This window comes from Dendrobates tinctorius, unplaced genomic scaffold, assembly GCF_039654945.1.
Source record: "Dendrobates tinctorius isolate UK_male_01 unplaced genomic scaffold, ASM3965494v1 ptg000104l, whole genome shotgun sequence".
Lineage (NCBI taxonomy): Eukaryota > Metazoa > Chordata > Amphibia > Anura > Dendrobatidae > Dendrobates > Dendrobates tinctorius.
This window is the reverse complement of record NW_027361772.1, coordinates 16,165,123-16,187,754: the sequence shown is the minus strand read 5'-3', so window position 1 is coordinate 16,187,754 and position 22,632 is coordinate 16,165,123. Positions and strand designations below refer to the sequence as shown.

General features: G+C 42.3%; 1 protein-coding gene across 1 annotated transcript in view; it reads right to left on the bottom strand.

Annotated features, from left to right (window-relative positions):
* Positions 1 to 788: 788 nt before the first annotated feature.
* Positions 789 to 22,632, bottom strand: part of PLEKHA2 (pleckstrin homology domain containing A2) — a 103,273-nt gene continuing 81,429 nt past the window's right edge. The window contains exons 10-12 of the mRNA XM_073588817.1: positions 14,494 to 14,557; positions 7,458 to 7,535; positions 789 to 1,327 (exon numbers count right to left, since the gene is read on the bottom strand). Of these exons, the coding sequence (XP_073444918.1) occupies positions 1,016 to 1,327; positions 7,458 to 7,535; positions 14,494 to 14,557 (454 nt within the window). The 3' untranslated portion in view covers positions 789 to 1,015. The remainder of the gene's footprint in view (positions 1,328 to 7,457; positions 7,536 to 14,493; positions 14,558 to 22,632) is intronic.

Here is a 22,632-nt window from a genome sequence, read left to right as displayed (position 1 = left end):
CTCATCACGAGAGATCATTCCCATTCCTCCTTTAGACACCTTCTTAGGAGGATTATTGGACCATTAATGGTTAACAGCCCTCCCGACACTTGGAAGACCATGAATTCTTTCTATTTCCCAACAGGACACTTTCTCTACTGAACCACTAGACAACTAATGATTACAACTTCCCTCCTAACACTGGGATTTTTTTTTATTTCTCCACTCAACACCTTCTGTGCAGGACCACTATCTCCCCAATCGACTCCTTCTTTGGAGGATCACTAACCTATTAATGGTTGCAACACCGCTATTAACACTGAATGACCGTGAATTCTTCTCAGTTCCCAACAGGACTCTTTCTCTGCTGAACCACTATATCACTAATGATTACAGCTCCCTCCTAACACTAAGCCACCAGGGATTCTTCTCATTTCTCCACTAGAAACCTTCTATGCATAACCATTAAATCACTAATGTCCACAACACCCTCCTGAAAATGGAGAACCATAAATTCTTCCAACAGGACACTTTCTCTGCAGGACCATTAATGAGTACAACTCTCTTCCTAACACTAGACCACCAGGGATCAGGCATTAAATATACCACAAATTTCCAGTTATTGGATGTATGACAATGACACCACAAATTAATTTTAGACTATTTGGGTTGCCTTTTTTTGTACTGTCCATGATGTAACATTAATTTCAAGGCAGAGAAGACCTACTGTAATCATCGTGACAAAACGCAACGTGATATTCAACCCAGCTCCATACAGAAGTCATTTTGTATACGCCTAGAGCATCGGCTAGATAAACTGGACACTAATTCTTTATTATACTGAGTTGAAACAGGAAGATTAGAAAATTTCACAGTCAAATGCCAGACCACGGCAGTAACGAAGCAATGAAGCAATGTAGGTAGTATCTCGTCAAAAATACTGTATAATGGTTCACCCGGTATGTAATGTAAGAGTCTGTAGATGCGGCAGCCATCTTGTCTCTCTTGTAGGCCAGCTTTGTAAGCTTAGGCTTGGTTACACATCTGAAGTACGGATTTTTATGTTATCTAGATCATATGGAAACGGGTCATCTGTTAACCGCTGGGGTTCAGACATGTGTCTGGCTCGTACCCCAAATTCACCGTCAATAGAACCCCCCAATGTCACTTTTGCGATGGACTCTGTTTCACATTTCGGGACTGGCGTCCACGGCTGCCATGATGATTTGATTGACACCGATTTTTCCAGGGGCCGTCTAACATCACGCGATGGTAGAGAGTGGACGGAGGCCGAGGAAGAGGCTGGAATACAGGAACGGTGTAACGACATGGTACGGCCAAAAGACTCCTAGGGTGAAAAAGGGAGATGGAGAGCGGTCATTTGTGATCACTACAGATCAAAAACATAGAGAGATGCTGGACAATCTGAGACCTTCAAAAGACTCCAGACATTTCAATTTCTGTCACCCTGAATTTCTCAAACTATTATGCAATTTTCGGGTTTATGGGACTGACTTCAATTCAACCGTTACTGTTGCCAACAAGGCCGGCGCCAGGTTTATGTTGGCTCTTGGGCCCCTTTCTTGTTTTTGACTTTTTCTCCTCACCATCCAGGAGCTATAACTTTTTATTTTCTGATCAATCGCTGTAGTTTGTATCGGTGCCATTTTGGAGTCCGTACAACTTTCTGAGAAGTAAGGTTTCTCCTTGCGGAGAGTGACATGCCAGCTGTGGCTTGTCAAGGTAAGGAGACTTATTCGCCGTGCAATGCTCCTCTGGGAAAATAATATGCAAATTGCCTCTTCAGAAAGAAAGAGGACTTTTACTCTACAGCGCCACCTATTGGTAGTAGCGATCCTACAAGTCACAATCAACCCTTTAACGAGTCTTGTAGTATGACTTAGGATACAAGCCAAATCTGATTTGGCTTGTATCCTAAGTCATACTACAAGACTCGTTAAAGGGTTGATTGTGACTTGTAGGATCGCTACTACCAATAGGTGGCGCTGTAGAGTAAAAGTCCTCTTTCTTTCTGAAGAGGCAATTTGCATACAACTTTCTGATCACTTTTTATTCCATTTTTTTGGGAGATGAAGTGACCAAAAAACAGAGATTCTGATTTTTTTCTTGTTTTGCCTTTTTTTTTTCTAATGGAATTAATACTATAATATTTCATTAGTTAAGACACTTACACATGCTGTGATACCAAATGAGTACATATTTTCCGATTTTATGTTCCAGGAAAAGGGTCTTATTTGAAGTTTTATATATTTTAGTTTTTTTTTATGTTTTTCTAAGGTTGTTTTTTGTTTTTTTTTTTTACATATGTATTAGTACCCTTAGGGGACTTGAACCTGTGATCATTTATACAATACATTGTTATACTATAACACTGCAGCAACCAATCACAGAGCAGCTTTCATTTTACAAGTGCAGTTTAAGAAATGAAAGTTGAGCTCTGATTGGTTTTAATTACTGTGACCCAATTAAGGAATAATGGATATCAGTCCGTCTTAGGACTTCGTGAGGATTTCCTCTCGTTCTAGTTGTTTGGACCACGTACAACCCCAATATACAGACACCATAAACAGATCCTAAAATCTGTTATGCAGTTCTCCATTTCCTCTTCTCTGATACTAATACATTTGTGTATTGGTCAGATTCAATTCAGTGTTACAAAAAAGAAACGATAAATACTAAAAGTAATAGTATAATACTATGACAAATAGATATAAGATAATATGTACAAAATAACATGATAAAGCCATATACAATAATATAAAAATATTATTATAATACTACAGAAATTAAATAGAGAAAATAATACTATAGAAGTTAATGCTATATAAATTATATATATATATATATATATATATATATATATATATATATATATATGTATATCCAGTGGGTACGGAAAGTATTCAGACCCCTTTAAACTTTTCACTCTTTGTCTCATTGCAGCCATTTGGTAAAGTTCATTTTTTTCTCATTAATGTACACTCTGCACCCCATCTTGACTGAAAAAAACAGACATGAAGACATTTTTGCAAATCTAATATATAAAGCTCAAGTGTATGTATGTGTGTGTGTATGTATGTATGTATGTATGTATGTCCGGGATTGGCATCTGCACCGTCGCAGCTACAGCCACAAAATTTGGCACAGTCACACGTCTGGACCCCGAGAGCGTCCTAGGCTATGTTGTGAGGTGAAATTTTAACCCCGCGCGTTCCAATTCACCAAACAATTTTGCCCCTATCTACAAGTGTGTGTGTATCAAGCCCCGCCCCTCATTATGATGTCATAATGGTTGCCATGGCGACGCTGATGTCATCATAGGTTGCAAGCCCCGCCGCTCATTATGATGTCATAATGGTTGACTATGGGATGGAGGATGTGTGATGGGTATATGGGCACGGGACTATGGGATGGAGGATATGTATGACGGGTATATGGGCACGGGACTATGGGATGGATATGTATGATGGGTATATGGGCACTGGACTATGGGATGGCGGATATGTATGACGGGTATATGGGCACGGGACTATGGGATGGATATGTATGATGGGTATATGGGCACGGGACTATGGGATGGAGGATATGTAGGATGGGTATATGGGCATGGGACTATGGGATGGAGAATATGTATGACGGGTATATGGGCACGGGACTATGGGATGGAGGATATGTAGGATGGGTATATGGGCATGGGACTATGGGATGGAGGATGTGTGATGGGTATATGGGCACGGGCCTATGGGATGGAGGATAATTATAATTTGCTATAACTAACCACAGTTAGTTACTATGCCCGGGCAGCGCCGGGCTCTTCAGCTAGTTTATTATAAAAGATAAACTGAAATATCACATGGTCATAAGTATTCAGACCCTTTGCTCAGACACTCATATTTAGGTCACATGCTGTCCGTTTCCTTGTGCTCCTCCTGGAGATGGTTCTACTCCTTCATTGGAGTCCAGCTGTGTTTAATTAAACTGATAGGACTTGATTTGTAAAGGCACAGACCTGTCTATATAAGACCTCACAGCTTACAGTGCATGTCAGACCAAATGAGAATCAGGAGGTCAAAGGAACTGGCCAAGGAGCTCAGAGACAGGATTGTGGCAAGGCACAGATCTGGCCAAGGTTACAAAAGAATTTCTGCAGTACTCAAGGTTCCTAAGAGCACAGTGGCCTCCATAATCCTTAAATAGAAGAAGTTTGGGACAACCAGAAGTCTTCCTAGACCTGGCCGTCCAGCCAAACTGAGCAATCATGGGATAAGAGCCTTGGTGAGAGAGGTAAAGAAGAACCCCAAGATCCCTGTGGCTGAGCTACACAGATGGAGTAGGGAGATAGGAGAAAGTTCCACAAAGTCAGCTATCACTGCAGCCCTCCACCAGTCATGCCTTTATGGCAGAGTGGCCAACGGAAGCCTCACCTCATTGCCAGACATATGAAAGCCCGCAGAGGTTACTAAAAAACACATGAAGGACTCCCAGACTATGAGACATAATATTCTCTGGTCTGATGAGACGAAGACAGAACATTTTGGTGATAATTCTAAGCGGTATGTGTGGAGAAAACCCAGGCACTGCTCATCACCTGCCCAATACAATCCCAACAGTGAAACAAGGTGGTGGCAGCATCATGCTATGGCGGTGTTTTTCAGCTGCAGGGACAGGACGACTGGCTGCAATTGAAGGAAACATGAATGTGGCCAAGTACAGAGATATCCTGGATGAAAACGTCTTCCAGAGTGCTCTGGACCTCAGACTTGGCCAAAGGTTCACCTTCCAACAAGACAATGACCATAAGCACACAGCTAAAATAACAAAGTAGTGGCTTTGGAACAACTCTGTGACCATTCTTGACTGGCCCAGCCAGAGCCCTGACCTAAACCCAATTGAGTATCTCTGGAGAGATCTGAAAATGGCTGTCCACCAACGTTCTCCATCCAACCTGACGGAAATGGAGAGGATCTGCAAGGAGGAATGGCAGAGGATCCCCAAATCCAGGTGTGAAAAACTTGTTGCATCATTCCCAAGAAGACTCATGGATGTACTAGCTCAAAAGGTGCTTCTACTCAGTACTGAGCAAAGGGTCTGAATACTTATAACCATGTGATATTTCCGTTTTTCTTTAATAAATTTGCAAAAATGTCTACATTTCTGTTTTTTTCAGTCAGGATGGGGTGCAGAGTGTACATTAATGAGAAAAACAATGATCTTTTTTGAATTTACCAAATGGCTGCAATGAAACAAAGAGTGAAAATATTAAAGGGGTCTGAATGCTTTCCAAACCCACTGTATATATATTTATATAATACTATATACATTACAGTATATATATAATTTTATAATGTATAAATATAATAAAATAATAAATAATGCTAAAATAAATAACAGTAAAATAAGGCAATGCTATATAAATTATATATGTAGTAAATTATATTAAATATAATATGTGTGTACATATAATATTACAATGTAATATAAATATCGGTAATATAAAAATATTATTACTATATTAATAAGTGACGTTATACATATAAAATAATGTTATAATATTATATGAAATAATAAATATATAAAATAATAACATATCGTGACAGTTTTCATTTGAGTTATATCACATTTTAAAGGGATAAGGCGAAACTTTTGCAGGCATCCAGGCTGTGCCACCCACATATAGGGCAGATTTATTACTACTTCGTATGATGACACGAACTTAATCTGTTTTACATTCCAAACATGAAATTGCAGAATCTTGTTTTTTCCTACATGTAGAGGCTAAATATAGTTTCTTATGAAATCTCAGACTTATTTTGTGAAGTAAGAAAGTTGAAGGGACCTTAAAGGGAATCTGTCACCCTATTTTTCGCCTATCAGCTGCCAGCACCGACATCAGGGGCTTATGTACAGCATTCTGTAATGCTGTAGATAAGCCCCCGATGTAACCTGAAAGAGAAGGAAAAAGAGGTAAATTATACACACCCCGGCGTTCGGTCCAGTCCGATGGGTGTCGTAGTCCCGTCTGGCGCCTCCCATCTTCTAACGGTGACGTCCTCTTCTTTGCTGCCTGTCGTGGATCCTGCGCAGGCGCACTGCTCTGCCCTGTTGAGGGCAGGGCAGAGACCTGCACAGCGCAGGCACCGGGAAAGGACAGAGAGGTCTGGCGCCTGCGCTCTGCAGTATTCTGCCCTGCCCTCAACAGGGCAGAGCAGTGCGCCTGCGCAGGAGCCGTGACAGGCAGCAAAGAAGAGGACGTGATCGTTAGAAGATGGTAGCCGCCGGACCGCAACACCCATCGGTCCAAGACCGGACCGCCCCCCCGGTGAGTATAATATAACTCCTTTTACTTATCTTTCAGGTTACATCGGGGGCTTATCTACAGCATTAGGATCCCGTTACACATAGCAACGCTCCAGCGATCCCGACAACGATACGACCTGGTAAGGATCGCTGGTACGTCGCTACATGGTCGCTAGTAAGCTGTCAAACAGGCAGATCTACTCAACGACGCAGCAACGATACGGCGATCCCTCGGTGGTCGTTGGGACCTTGTCACACAGCAGCTATTCTGACGACTCAGACCTCGATAGATGTGCTTCAACGAGGTCGCTCGTCGTTGTTATGGCGTCAAACACAGCGATGCATGCTGGCCGGCGGGACGCCAACGATCAAAAAATGGTCTAGGACATTCTAGCACGATCAGCGATATCGCAGCGGGGGGGGCGGTCGCCGCTATGTGTCACATGTAGCGAGATCACTGGCGAGGTCGCTGTTGTGTCACAAAACCTGTGACGTTTCAGCGATCTCGCTATGTGTGACGGGGCCTTTACAGAATGCTGTAGATAAGCCCCTGATGTCGATGCCGGCAGCTGATAGGCGAAAAATAGGATGACAGATTCCCTTTAAATGTCCATGACAAATCTAAGAAAAAAAATAAAATAAATCTGAATTTAATTTTTAACTTCAAATTTGGAATGTTTTAGATGTGTGCGATACTGGAGCCGTAAATCTGCGATATTCTCTATCTATATAACGGAGACTCTAAGGAGGTGATACTGCTTTGTAGACCAGCGATTGGTTGCAGTTTTATTGACCTGTGGATGCTAATCCTAAATTGACCTTACGCTCGGCTATAAATCATATTGAGATGTCGGTCGAAAACTAATTCAGCCAACGGCTATTCCTCTTGAATCCACCATACACATGACTCAGACCAGATAGGCACGCCGAATTCACTCAGTTATCACCCAAGCATGCTCAGATAACACCTTATCCCAGCACTAGTGGTCACCCAAAGATGTGAAGAAAGTAGTGGTTACGCATGGGAACTACCACTCTATGCACACAAGGGCACAGTGATCAGACCCCCGGGATCATACAATAATTAATCATCACATAGGGAGGAGAAGCTCTACATGGTGAATACCGTAGACTATGGCAGGCAGCAGGCTTGTACATACCCGACAGCGGGTCCTTAAGGTTTGAATGGCGGCATTGATTGCCTTTATCCAGCTGTGCATCTCCTGAGGACTGTCAGTCTGTAAGGAACAAGAACACGGGGTAGAAATACAAGTACAAGTCGGGCCAGACTATACATAGACTAGAAAGAAAGCCTATCAAAAAGAAAAAAAAAAGTCTCTATGTAAAAACAGGTCATGCCCATTGAATAAAAATATAATTTATTGGGTTAACCAGTAGTACTAATCCATGTGGCAAAAAATGGTATTAAAAATATGTAAACAGTGCAGGACAGCACGAAACTAAATGCAAGACCTACCGCAACACCAGGATAAGTGTCGGGGTCAGAAATCTCCCCTATCTCATCATATAAGATGGCAAACTCGCCAGGATAGAAAATACAACACATCACATACTGTGTAAAGTGCAAAGTGTATAGAAAATCTGTGCAAAATAAGAAAGAAACTAAATTTGAGTATACCAATAAATAATATAATAAATATTGTATATAAATAATCATAAATATTACCAATACTACAAAAAAGAGTCATGGAGAAGGAGAATAAGGAAGCATATGGTAAACCTCACTAGTATTGCCACAAATATGACTTCCTCAGGGGACGATACCCTCCTCTTTGTTTTTTTTGTAGTTTTCACTTTGGTAATATTTATTTTTTTCTCCATGTTTATTGCTATATTTATCAGTCTACTCTATTCAATGTAATTATTTTGCACAGATTTTCTTTGCACTTTACACACTATGTGATTTGTAGTATTTTCTATGCTAGCAGATTTTCTGCCTTATAGGATGTGATAGGGGGTATTTTTTTACCCCAGTACTTACCCTGGTGTTTTGATAGGTCTTGTATTTAGTTTTGTGCTGTTATGTACTTTTTCAATCTTTTTAGTGGATTTTTTTACCATATGGATTAGTTGTACCGATTCTCATAATAAACAGTGATAAAGGGAATCTGTCAGCAGGTTTTGCTATTTAAACTGAGCACACCATGATGTAGGGAAGAGACCCTGATTCCAGTGATGTGTCACTTACTGGCTTGTGTTTTCCTGTTTGAACACAATCAATCTTTTACCAGCAGGAGATTATTACCACAGGACTATGTTTCTCATGCCTCCTAGTCCAACTACACCCCCCACCACTGATTGGCAGCTTTCTGTCAATACACAGTGCACACAGGAAGCAGCCAATCTATGGTGCAGGCGGGGTTATATAGGAGTCAGCATTCCGAGCTCTACTAAATCTTCAGCAGAGAAATCTTTGATTCTTTCACAACTGCTGCACCTAGTAAACTACTGTAACTGACACATCGCTGGAATCAGGGTCTCTGCCCCTACATCATGCTGCTGTCAAATTGCATGTCAAAATTCTGCTAATATATTCATTTTAATTGTCATTCAGTGTGAATGACCCACTTTTATATACAGTGGGGAAAATAAGTATTTGATACACTGCCGATTTTGCAAGTTTTCCCACCTACAAAGAATGGAGAGGTCTGTAATTTTTATTGTACGCACACTTCAACTGTGAGAGACAGAATCTAAAAATAAAACCCAGAAAGTCACATTGTATGATTTTTACATAATTAGTTTGCATTTTATTGCATGATATAAGTATTTGATACAATAGAAAAACAGAATTTAATATTTGGTAGCGAAACCTTTGTTTGCAATTACAGAAGTCAGACATTTTCTGTAGTTCTTGACCAAATTTGCTCTCACAGCAGCAGGGATTTTGGCTCCCTTCTCCATACAGATCTTCTCCAGATCTTTCAGGTTTTGGGGCTGTCTCTGGGCAACATTGAGTTTCAGCTCCCTCCAAAGATTTTCCATTGGGTTCAGGTCTGAAGACTGGGCTAGGCCACTCCAGGACCTACAGGACCTTGAAATGCTTATCACAGAGCCACTACTTACCGTAGTTGCACTGGCTGTGTATTTTGGTTCATTGTCATGCTGAAAGAACCAGCCACGACCCAACTTCAATGCTCTTACAAAGAGAAGGAGGTGGTTGGCCAAAAAACTTGCGATAAACAACCCCATCCATTCGTCCTTCAATATGATGTAGTCATCCTGTTCCCTAGAAAAGCACACCCAAAGTATGATGTTTCCCCCACCATGCTTCATGGTTGGGACGGTGTTTTTGGGGTTGTACTCATCCTTCTTTTTCTGCCAAACACGGCGAGTGGAGTTGATACCAAAAAGTTCTATTTTGGTCTCATCTGACCACATGACCTTTTCCCATGCCTTATCTGGATAATCTTGAGGGGCATTGGTGAACTTAAAATAGACCTGGATATGTGTGATCATGAGCAGGGAGAATCTGCGTGCCCTGCAGAATTTTATTACTGCCTTCTGTGTTACTAACAGTATTGTTTGAGACTGTGGTCCCAGCTCTCTTCAGGTCTTTGATCAGTTCCTCCCATGTAGTTCTGGGCTGATTCCTGATCTTTTTCAGAATCATCCTTACCCCACAAAGCGACATCATGCATGGAGACCCAGACCGTGGAAGATTGACAGTCATCTTGTGTTTCTTCCTTTTTCTAATAATTACACCAACAGTTGTTGCCTACCTACCAAGCTGCTTGCCTATTGTCCTGTAGCCCATCCCAGACTTGTGCCGATCTACAATTTTGTCCCTGTTGTCCTTAGCCAGCTGTTTGGTCTTGGCCATGGTGGAGAGGTTGGAGTGTGACTCAGTGTGTGAACAGAAGTCTTTTACAGGTAACAAGTTCAAAACAGGTGCAATTAATACAGGTAATGAGTGCAGAGTAGGAGGCTTCTTAAAGAAAAACTAATAGGTTTGTCAGAGACAGAATTCTTGCTAGTTGGTAGGTGATCACATACTTATTTCATGCAATAAAATGCAATTTATTTAAAAATCATAGAATGTGATTTTCTGGGTTTTATTCTTAGATCCTGTCTCTCACAGGTGAAGTGTACCTACGATAAAAAATTACAGACCTCTCCATTCTTTGTAGGTGGGAAAGCTTGCAAAATCGGCAGTGTATCAAACACTTATTTTCCGCACTGTATATACCTTTTTTTTGTGTGTCGTTATACTTGCTTTCCTTGCTAGATGGGATTAGAGCACCTATTTTTCCCATACTACATGGGTGCTGCCCGCTCCTTATGTAATGCTTTGTTTGTAGTCTGTAACCATAGAGTCACATATGTCTGCATGTGAGCTGTATACCTAAAAAAGTTGCATTTTTATTTTAGATGCAAAATCAGAGAGTTTTTCATTGCTCAACATATTATAAAGTTTAGATCAATGGAAATTATCCTTCTAGATCATTTCCCCCTTTGGCATCCACTATTTCCGATTGGACAACCCCTTGGGGAGAGGATGATGGAGGAGAGAGTAGAGACTATTCATTTTAAAGAAGTCTGAAGGACTTGGGGATTTATTTTTACATGTCATCATCCATGCCTGGCCAGCGGCCGTCTCTACGGATCTTCTAAGATCTCGACAAAGATAGAGGAGCAATCCAGGCGAGAGTCCATCATTCAAGGAGAAGGTATTTGTGAGGGCATGGAGCCAGGACTGATGTCATCCCGATCTACAGAAAGGTCTCCTCACAGCCATCACATTCTGTCATCACAGTCTTCCCGAAAATAATCAAGTAATGTGTCAAATCGAAGCTGAATAATCCTTCTTTCCAATGAACAGTTCATTTTTATGGGACTGGCGTCCCGTCCAATAAAAATCTGAGGTGCAGCCAACATAAATGGCCGATGTGACTTCTGAAATGTTAATTCTGGCTTAATGTGCCAGCTATTTCTGGAAATCTTACTGCGTTTTATAATTTCATGGAATCCGACAAGACAAATGGTCGACTACATATTCTTCCTGCCAAATAAAACCAAAATGGGGCGTTCCTTCATCCCACCTCCCAAATATACATGTTGTATCAGTAATCATTCATTGCCCGTATCTTGGGTTCCTACTTCTCAAAAAATTGTTGAGGACCCCATCCCATCTCCGGGGACACATACCCCATCACACCATCTACGAGGGGTGTTCATTAAAGATTTCCCCTGACCCCTTCTGTTTATCACAGGATGCTGAAACTGCACAGGTGTAATGATAGAAGTCTCTATAGGTTACGTGACAATTTGCAATTCAGTACTGATGAAGGTCTTGATGTTACAGGCGCTGATGTGGTGTGAGGTTTGATAATGGACCCAGTGGAATACCGAGTAGTCATCGAGTTCCTTTACTTGAAAGGCCGCACACCAAAGGAGACGTTAGAAGAGATGAAACAGGTCTATGGTGATGATCATATGATGTAGTCAGGAACTGGCATCATCAATTCATATGTGGTCGACCTTCGGTGCAAACAGCTCCAATTCCAGGGCGACCCCACTCTGCTATTGATGAACACATCATCCAGGAAGTGGAGGTCGCCATTTTGGAAAGACATCATGTAACCATTCGCCACCTAGCCCAAAATGTTAAGATTCGTGTAGGATCCGTGGAAAAAAATCATCCAAGACCATCTTCACATGCATAAGGTATCTACTCGCTGGGTTCCGGGCTGCTCACACCTCTCGAGAAGCAGGAACGAGTCGAATGCTCTCAGGCTCTATTGATGATGTGCCATGGAAACCAGGAGGACTTTATCAACAGACTGATTACACAGGATGAAAGCTGGGTCCATCACCATGATCCTAAGACTAAAGTCCAGTCATTGCAATGGAAGCATCATGAATCACCGCCTCCAGAGAAGGCACGTGCCCAACCCTCGGTCATGCTTACAGTATTTTGGGACCAGCACTGAGTAGCATTGATTGATTTTCTAGTAAAGGGTACCATGATTATTGGGGCATACTATGCTTCACCGCTGCGGATATTGCAGGAGGCCATCAAAACCAAGAGATATAGCATGCTCACCAAAGGTGTCCGCCTTCTGCAAGACAATGCACCAGTTCACAACTCACATGTTGCCCAAATGGAAGCATGCTCCTGCGGCTTTCATATTCTACCCCATCCCCCTTATTCACCCGACCTCACACCATCAGACTTCCACCTCTTTCCAACAATTAAGTTATTTTTGAAGGGCAAGCATTTTCCAGATGATGAGATGCTGATCTCTGAAGTCACAACATGGCTTTTGGAGCAACCGGTCGACTTTTACAAGCGAGGCATTTACAGTTGCTAAAAAAGGTGGGAGAAGTGCTTGTCTCTAGGTGGCACCTATGTAGAGAAGGAGTAATAACGGAGCCAAGTTTCACAAGTTTCATTGCTCTCAGTCTACAGGAAGTGGGTCAGGGGAAATCATTACTGAACGCCCCTCATATCATAGTCATATACTCAGGTCTCGTTCCACTTATATCTATGAAGGTCATAGAAAATGTCTAAAAAGTGACTCCTGTAGACGTCAAAAACTCACTGCGTGGTGGCGTTACCAACCTGCAAATGCCTCAGTATCTGGGAGGACACAATCTCCTACATTACCCGTTTTGGTGGGCATAACTTCTTGGTTGCCCTACTTATAATTCACTTAACGGGAACTTGTCACATTAAATACAAAGTCCGACCTGTGGGTGGCGCAGTATGGGGAAAGACAAGCTGAGCAGAATAATATATGGGCTGTGGGAAAAGATTCAGTATAACCTGTATTTCATTCATGGTAATCCCTGATGTTAAATGCGTGAGTCCAGTGGGCGGTCCTGCTCGTGACTGACAGCTCTCTCTGCATGCAGTTATACAGGAAAAACTGTCAATCGCTAGTAGGACCGCCCATTGGATTCTGCATGCCCAGTCATACAGGAAAGACTGTCAATAACTAGTAGGACGGCCCACTGGACTCGTAGTTTATTCATTGTAATCTCTGGTTTTTATATACATTTGAGTCCAGTGGGCGGTCCTACTAGTGATTGACAGGTAACTCTACATTCAGTCATACAGGAAAGACTGTCAGTCACTAGTAGGACGGCCCAGTGGACTCGTATTTTATTAATTGTAATCTCTGGTGTTTATATACGTATGAGTCCAGTGGGCGGTCCTACTAGTGATTGACAGTCTTTCCTGTAAGATGGGCATGCAGAGTTAGCGGTCAATCACTAGTAAAGACCACCCACTGGACGGTCATCAGGGATTTCAATGAATAAAATAGGAATCTAGTGGGCGGTCCAAATAGTGATTGACAGCTACCTCTACATGCACAGTCATACAGGAAAGACTGTCAATCATTGAGTAGGACCGCCCACTAGACTCATATGCCTACAAACGCCAGTGAATAAAGTGCAAGATTTACTGAAACTTTTCCCACAAAAATGTACAGTACATCAACCTGATCAGCTCCTCCTGCTATGTAAGATCCCGCCTGCAGATCAGGCACCAGATTCATCAGGACAGGATCCCTTTAAATTGAAGGTAACCTGTTTCTGTCTCTCGAATGTTCAATGGGAATTATGGAGAATGGAATAAAGGAGTGGAGACATAGCGTGGTTCAATCACATTCTGTGTTTCCGGTAGTTGGAGGCTGGAAGCAATTATTCCTATCTCCACCATGAAAGGTTGAGGTGGCAATGACCTTTTAATGCTCCCGTACTTCAATGCAAAATCTGCAACAGGACCCCCCCCTTCTATGGGACATTTATAATGATGGTGTCTAATTCTGTGACAGGGAGCCCTGTACCCCTCTGATTCACCAGGACCCTGGTAAGGCTGCCTATATCCCCCCCACGTCACCCTGACCACCACACTATCCAGGTCTCGTGTTGCCTTGTGATGTCCAGCAATGACCTCTGATTTCATGTCATGCTACGATTTCCATTGTTTCTCTTTGATACAATCCTGACTTTTAAGATCCAAAAGTTCTTCCTATATTCTCAGGTAGTGGAAATAATGTACCGAGCAAAATGCACCAGAAAATAAAGTCTAAGAGATGAGGTTTTGACATTTGTGGACCTTCGCTGACATTGGTTAAAAGTGACGTGGCTCCAAATCTGAGTCATTCCTTATTGCAAATAAGACACATGATATTCAATAAATTAAAAAAAAGTTATAATATTTACCTGGATATAAAATGTCCTGGGTGGGGTAATAACTTCAAATAAATTGTCCCTCATCAGCAAATCCCTGCAATAATACCAATATAATGTGTAAGTAATATTAATACAGGCTGTCAATTATAATCCTACTTGTATGTTCTCCCCGTGTTTGCCTGGGTTTCCTCCCACACTCCCAAAGTTAGGGAATATAGATTATGAGCCCCTTATTTTTCCTAAAATACAAAGGTTTTTTTTCTGCAGGAAATTCTGCTCTCTTGCCAGTAAAATAATCGGCTTACAAAAAGCAGGTTTCGATGCATTTTTGCTACATTTTTTAGGATCCCGTTCAGATTGCTTCCACCACAGAAGCATGAACACAGGTCTCCAATGCAAGACATATGTGAAACCATAAAACCATTTTTGGAAAATGTAGTGTGGGGCGAATTGGTTGCGAATAGTTTACCTAAGATATTGGCACAGAATTGCGTTTGTAGGACACTGTTTACTTTACACTTTGGTCAGCAACAGGTATTGTTCACTCTCACACCTTGGTCGGCCATTGTTTACTTTGTACTAATCCTATTAAATTGTACCAATCCTAAACTGCCATGAATATCAAGACTTTATGGTTTAAACTTGGGAAAATCAGAAAACTAGATGTGTTTCACATACTGCTGTACCTCCTTTAATTCACTAAAAACGTAAAAACTGATATCTTTGTTTTTTCAGCGTTTTTTCAGCAACGCTCATTGCTTTTAATGGGTGAAGAATGCTAAAAAACCCCACAGAAAACACTAAAAGAAATCACATGCTGCATTTAGCAAAAACCAAAGTGTTGCACATAATACCGAGGACAAAAAAAACAAGCTGTGTGCATGAGATTTCTGAAATCTTATAGACATAGCTGATACTGGAATACACAGCTAAAATTTGCATACAAAAACGCTGGGGAAAAAAAAACGCACCAAAAGCACATCAGTGTGAACATAGCCGTAGAGATCAACAGTTGTTCACAATAACAGTAATTTTGACCAGGGGTGCCCTAACTTTTACCTGTCACTGTATATGTATTTATACTGGCAATTCTTTTGTTTATAGTATGGTAGCATAATTTATGCGTACTCTATACTATCATCAATTATGTTTGCAGTATAGCAGCATTATTTACAAGTACTACATACTAGCACTAATTATGTGTATAGCTTGCTGACGTTATTTGTGTATTATATGCCAGAAATAAACACGTGTACAGTATAGTAGCATTATTTTTGAGTATAATATCCTAGCATTAAGCATTTGTACAGTATGGCAGCATTATTTATGTGTACTATATACTAGCATTAAAGTGAACCTGTCCTGAAAATCCCATCGAATCAGCAGGTACCTTGTTATAGAGCAAGGAGAGTTGAATAGACTAACATGTTTTTTTCTGAGAAAAGATGAAGTATTAATCATGGAAACTTCTGCTCTTTCTGGGATTTTTGGTCAAGTGGGCGGTCCTATCAGTGACTGACAGCTATCACTATATGCACACTTGTACTTAGTCACTGATAAGCCCGCCCACTGGACCAAAAATCCCACAAAGAACAGAAGTTTTCATGAATAAAACACAGATTATACGGAATCTTTTCTCAAAAAACCGGTGGCGTTATGATCGCGGTCGCAGAGAGTGCAACCGAGACCAGGCTCGTGAGGGAAAGGTCCGCCGATGCCCAGTCCATCTGCACGAGCATCCACAGACACATTCAGGTGGAATATATTGTGACCCAGAGATCCGCCAGGTGCCTGCACTGCAATACACGCCATCATCCAATCACAGGCCAGCAGCAGACGTCGGCATGCCAGTGACTCATGGCAGTGATGTCATGTTCTGCACGTGCCTGCATGCAGAAGTCAGCTGCCTGCTTCTGTTCCGGCTATATAAGAGGACACTGCGTGGCATGGGAGTGGGGGAAGGTGAGTAGAATCATTTGTTTCTTTTTCCAATGTGCTGAAGAACAGGAGTGGCCCAGGATGGGTGACATTATATCAGGATGGGGATATTATACCAGGATGGGGACATTATACAGGATGGGGGACAGTATACCAGGATGGGGACATTATACCAGAATATGGTGATTATGCCAGCATGGGGGGGCAATATACCAATATGGGGGCATAACACCAGCATGGTGGACATTATACCTGAAAAGGGACAGAACACTAGAATGCAAGCGAACATTATAACAGCATGGGGGACATTATACCAGGAAGGGTGGAATTATACCAGAATGGGAAAATTATACTGGAATGGGGGGGAATATTATACCAGAATGGAGACATACTAGAATAGGAACAACATAGCAAAATGGTGACATTATAACAGGATTAGGGGACATTATAACAGAATGGGGAACATTATACCAGGATGGGGGACATTATACCAGGATGGGGGATATTATGCCCGAATGGGGACATTATACCGGGATGGGGACATTATACGAGAATGGGGGACATAATGCCAGGATGGGGACATTATACGAGAATGGGGGACATTATACCAGGAAGGGGACATTATACGAGAATGGGGGACATTATGCCAGGATAGGGACATTATACCAGGAAGGGGACATTATATGAGAATGAGGGACATTATACCAGGATGGGGGGACATTATGCCAGGATGGGGACATTATACGAGAATGGGGGACATTATACCAGGATGGGGGGACATTATGCCAGGATGGGGACATTACACGAGAATGAGGGACATTATACTAGGATGGGGGGGACATTATACCAGGATGGGGGGACATTATGCCAGGATGGGGACATTGTACCAGGATGGGGACATTATACGAGAATGGGGGACATTATACCAGGATGGGGGGGGACATTATGCCAGGATGGGGACATTATACGAGAATGAGGGACATTATACCAGGATGGGGGATATTATGCCAGAATGTGTGACATTATACCAGAATACGGACATTATACTAGGATAATAATAATAATCTTTATTTATATAGCGCCAACATAATCCGCAGCTCTTTACAGTTTAACAGTTTCAAAACACAAGTCATAAGTAACAACGTTAACAATACAATAATTAAAGCAAAATAAAACGCCCCTGCTCGTGAGAGCTTACAATCTACAATGAGGTGGGGGAGATACAAAGTACAGGTGTGTATTTACAATGGTGTATTTACAATGAAGGTCCAGCCATCTTGAGGGAGTGAGGGACGGATGGAGATAGTGAATGGGCTACACACGCACCCATACACATAGAATGACCTGGCTGATGCATTAAGTATGGACTGGAGAGGGGATAGTCGAGTAATGGGGAGGCCAATTAATAGAGCGTTGCAGTAATCCAGGCGGGAGATGATCAATGCTACAGTGAGGGTTTTTGTTGTTTCCATGGTGAGAAAAGGGCGGATTCTAGAGATGTTCTTTAGGTGTAAGCGGCAAGAGCGGGCAAGAGATTGTATACGGGATGTGAAGAAGAGATTGGTGTCAAACATAACACCCAGACAGCGCGCCTGCTGCCGGGGTGTTATTGTGGTACCACCCACGGAGAGGGAAATGTCAGATTTAGGGAGGATGGTGGATATTATACCAGGAAGGGGTCCAGGATGGGGTGAAAATATTTTAGCATGGGGCCCAGACTGGGGGAGATTATTACAAGGAGACAGGAGAAGGACATTACTAAATAGTGGGCAAATACGTATGTCTTTACAGCATCTAGAAGGCTACAAGGGCCCATACATTTGACCAACATGCAGGTGGGGGCCCAGGTCCAAATTCTGCACTGGGGCCCATTGCACTCTTGTTACACTACTGTTCAAAAACTATATATCAATCTGCACAGCCTCCCCTGCTCAATATCATGATACCTGCAGAGATTGGACTGCATTTTTATGGTGACGGGTTCCATTTAATCATGAGTACAGTATAGCAATATTATTTATGTGCATTTATGCTAGCATTACATTTGTGCACATTATGGTAGCATTATTTTGCATACTATAAACTAGCATCAATTATGTTTACAGTGTAGAAGGATTATTTATTAAAACTACTTACTGATTATGTATATACAATGGCAGCATTAGGCATAGTATATACTAGTAGTAATTATGCGTACAGTATGTGTTTTCACACTTCTTGTATTACGTTCTGACCACAAGCAGCGCTGGCTTCTCCCCCTCTTTTTTCTTGACATTGGTTTTGTGGCTGACCACCACTGTAGCCGTGCGCGCTGGGTCATGTACGCCATTCTTTCTGTTTTCTCAGTGATTGATCTAGGCTGCTGTTCACATTAAACGGCAGCCCTGCCCTGCCCTAGGCTTTATTTGATTACGCACCTGTATCTGGGCCTGGATCGTCCTTTATCATGTGGTGCTGGACAGGCAGTGTGGAGGTTGGACCTGAAATGTCTGCATGGACCTGGCTAATCTTTATCTGCGCTTGTCCTCTCTGGTGCCATAGGAGCGATTCTGAAATGCTTGAGGTACAGTGTGCATGTAATGAGGTCTTGCTTTTATACATTTAGGAGGCCGTAATGGCACAGCGAATATAAAAAACGTAGAGTAGGACTCCCCATGCGAGACTGCCTTGACGTGGCGGGGTAGCTCAAACAATTGATCAATTTTTTTGCTAAATGTCTCATTTTTGAATACAGATTGAAACCTATGTGTGTTTTCACACTTCTTGTATTACGTTCTGACCACAAGCAGCGCTGGCTTCTCCCCCTCTTTTTTCTTGATATTTGTAGTATATACTAGAATTAGCTATGTTCACATTATGATAATAATATATATGTGTACTATGTGCTAGAATTAAGGATTTGTACGATATAGAAGCATTATGTTCTATATACTTGCATTAATTATGCCTACAGTATGCGTCATTATTTATGTGTTTATATACTAGCATTATGTGTACTTTTCCTAGCATCAACTATATTTACAGCATGGAAACATTATTCAAGTATAAATTACGGTATAATAATAATAATATTTATTTTTATATAGCACTAACATATTCCGCAGCGCTTTACAGTTTGCACACATTATCATCACTGTCCCCAATGGGGCTCACAATCTAAATTCTCTATCAGTATGTCTTTGGAATGTGGGAGGAAACCGGAGTACCCGGAGGAAACCCACGCAAACACGGGGAGAACTAAATAGAAGCATTAATTATTTGCATAGTGTGTAATCACAAAGGCATTTTACCTGTTTGAATGTGTATAGACACTGCCTATAAATACTTGCATCAATGAACCTACCAAATGACAACATTTTGGATAATTTGTAATCCTAATGAAATCGTATGCAAGGATATAGCTACAGATTTTATACCGCAACACAGTGTAAGTAAAATATGCATTATCTATGCACATAAATGCATCATTTCTCCCTGTACCAGTCTTCATCCATGCGCTCTGCTAGACGTGACCTCATGAGGAAGGGAAGTAATTACATGTTCCAGTAATTATGTTTACCAGCTGATACGTGATGGCTGTCCAGCTGTTGGGGCGAGTTGTATAAGACCACATGGTGGGATGAGAGGGGGAGGTTAGGGATAAGACAGTGTCCGGTTCTGTGTGTGCCATGCACACATTTCCACCATCCACATCCACACCTAATGTTGGAATGGTAGTGACTGGGCAGCACAGACACAGCTTAAATGTTTTCACCTTTACTCCCTAGAAGACGTGTCAATCTCAAGGCCCGTGAGCCTAATCCAGCCACCATGTCATTCTATGTGGCCCACGAGATCAGGACATATTTTAGCACTGTTTCGACCGGCTCTCCGTATGGGGAAAGTGGAGAGCCGGTCAGAACAATGTTGAATTGTGCACCGGATCTGAAACTCTAAGATGGCGCACCTGCCCCTCATGCTGGCGCCACTGGATGCCTTCTACATCAACTCAGCCAGTGCTTAGCAGAGGAGGCAGAGCAGGCACAGGGAGCGGATGTGATCTTGGAATCTGAGCGCCGGCACAAGGAGCAGGTGCTGATTTTGTGAGTGAACAGTGCACGCCATGAATGCAGCCAGCTTGCACAAACGGTGAACGCAGTGATCGCAGTCAGCCAGCAGAAAAAGTGAATGCAGTCAGCCAGCACAAACAGTGAACGCAGTCAGCCAGCACAAAAAGTGAACGCAGTCAGCCAGCACAAAAAGTGAACGCAGTCAGCCAGCACAAAAAGTGAACGCAGTCAGCCAGCACAAAAAGTGAACGCAGTCAGCCAGCACAAAAAGTGAACGCAGTCAGCCAGCACAAAAAGTGAACGCAGTCAGCCAGCACAAAAAGTGAACGCAGTCAGCCAGCACAAAAAGTGAACGCAGTCAGCCAGCACAAAAAGTGAACGCAGTCAGCCAGCACAAAAAGTGAACGCAGTCAGCCAGCACAAAAAGTGAATGCGGTCAGCCAGCACAAAAAGTGAATGCAGTCAGTCAGCACAAAAAGTGAAGGCAGTCAGCCAGCACAAAAAGTGAATGCAGTCAGTCAGCACAAAAAGTGAAGGCAGTCAGCCAGCACAAAAACTGAATGCAGTCAGCCAGCACAAAAAGTGAATGCAGTCAGCCAGCACAAAAAGTGAAGGCAGTCAGCCAGCACAAAAAGTGAATGCAGTCAGCCAGCACAAAAAGTGAACGCAGTCAGCCAGCACAAAAAGTTAACGCAGTCAGTTAGCACAAAAAGTGAACACAGTCAGTCAGCACAAAAAGTGAACGCAGTCAATCATCACAAAAAGTAAACGCAGTCAGCCAGAACAAAAAGTGAATGCAGTCAGCCAGCATAAAAATAGAACACAAAGAACGCTGTCAGCCAGCACTTTTGTGTAGTTCCATTTTTGAATCAGAGCAGATGCAGCCAGTACTTAGCATAGGGAGCAGTCCATCATGGATTCTGAGGTCTCGCACAGCTCTCTTAGCCTTACTACAGAGGGACAGTTCTCTTAGTCCTATTATCTAAGGACTGCTCTTTTAGCCCCACTACTTAGGGACAGCTCTCTTAGCCCTACTACCCAGGGACATCTCTCTTAGCCCTAGTACCCAGGGACTGACCTGTTAGCCCTACTACCCAGGGACTGCTCTCTTAGCCCTACTACCCAGGCACAGCTCTCTTAGCCCTACTACCCAGGGACCGACCTCTTAGCCCTACTACTCAGGGACCGACCTCTTAGCCCTACTACCCAGGGACTGACATCTTAGCCCTACTACCCAGGGACTGCGCTCTTAGCCCTACTACTCAGGCACAGCTCCAGCTCACCGTAGCAAACATCCTGAAAGGCTCTGAGCACGAAAACGCTCTGTCAGTTCGTGAAGCAATCAAAAGAATGGAGGATCCAGCTTAATGAAGTAGTGAAAAAAACTTTTCCATTATTCACTGAAAAACGTGCTCAGTAGAGGATAAAAACATCAGCGTAAACAGTAGATAAAATGCGATATCAACCCGTTTATGGTGACTAAGCACCGTTAATCATATCTTAGCTCTACTACCCAGGCACAGTTCTTTTAGCACTACTACTACTACCCAGGCATAGCTCTCTTAGCCGGTCTACCCAGGGGCACTGCTCTTAGCCCCACTACCCAGGGACAGACTTTCTAGCAATACTACCCAAGCACAGCTCTCTCAGCCCTACTACCCAAGGACTGCTCTCTTAGACTGTCAGCAGACTGCTATTGATGGATCTGACTTTGTCTTTTCCTTTACATAGTTCTTTGGAGGGGAACATTGTTGCCTTGCTATATGGAAGAGGAAGTGTCAAGTATCAAAATGTAATTAAGCTATCCTGGATTTACAAATAACTAGCCTGCTTGCTTGTGGTTTCCAGGTAGCAGCAGCGGTTGTTTAGCGGGGAAAAACAGCAACAAAGAAAGTAAAAGAGCAAATGTTGTGAAATCAGAATGTATTCTGTAAGGACTCTTTCACACTCATTTTTTTTTTTTTAAATTTCCATTTACATTTTTGGGGATTTTTTTATTCTTTTGCATTTCGTTACACTTCTGCCAATTTTCAGACACAATAAAAAAGCTTATGGCTTATAAACCACGAAAAAACTCCATACTCAGAAAAAGACACAACTAACCCCAAAAAAGTCACTAAATTATAGGCAGTACATTTTATATGGCACTACACGCTAGAAAGCAACATCCGGGGACAAAAGA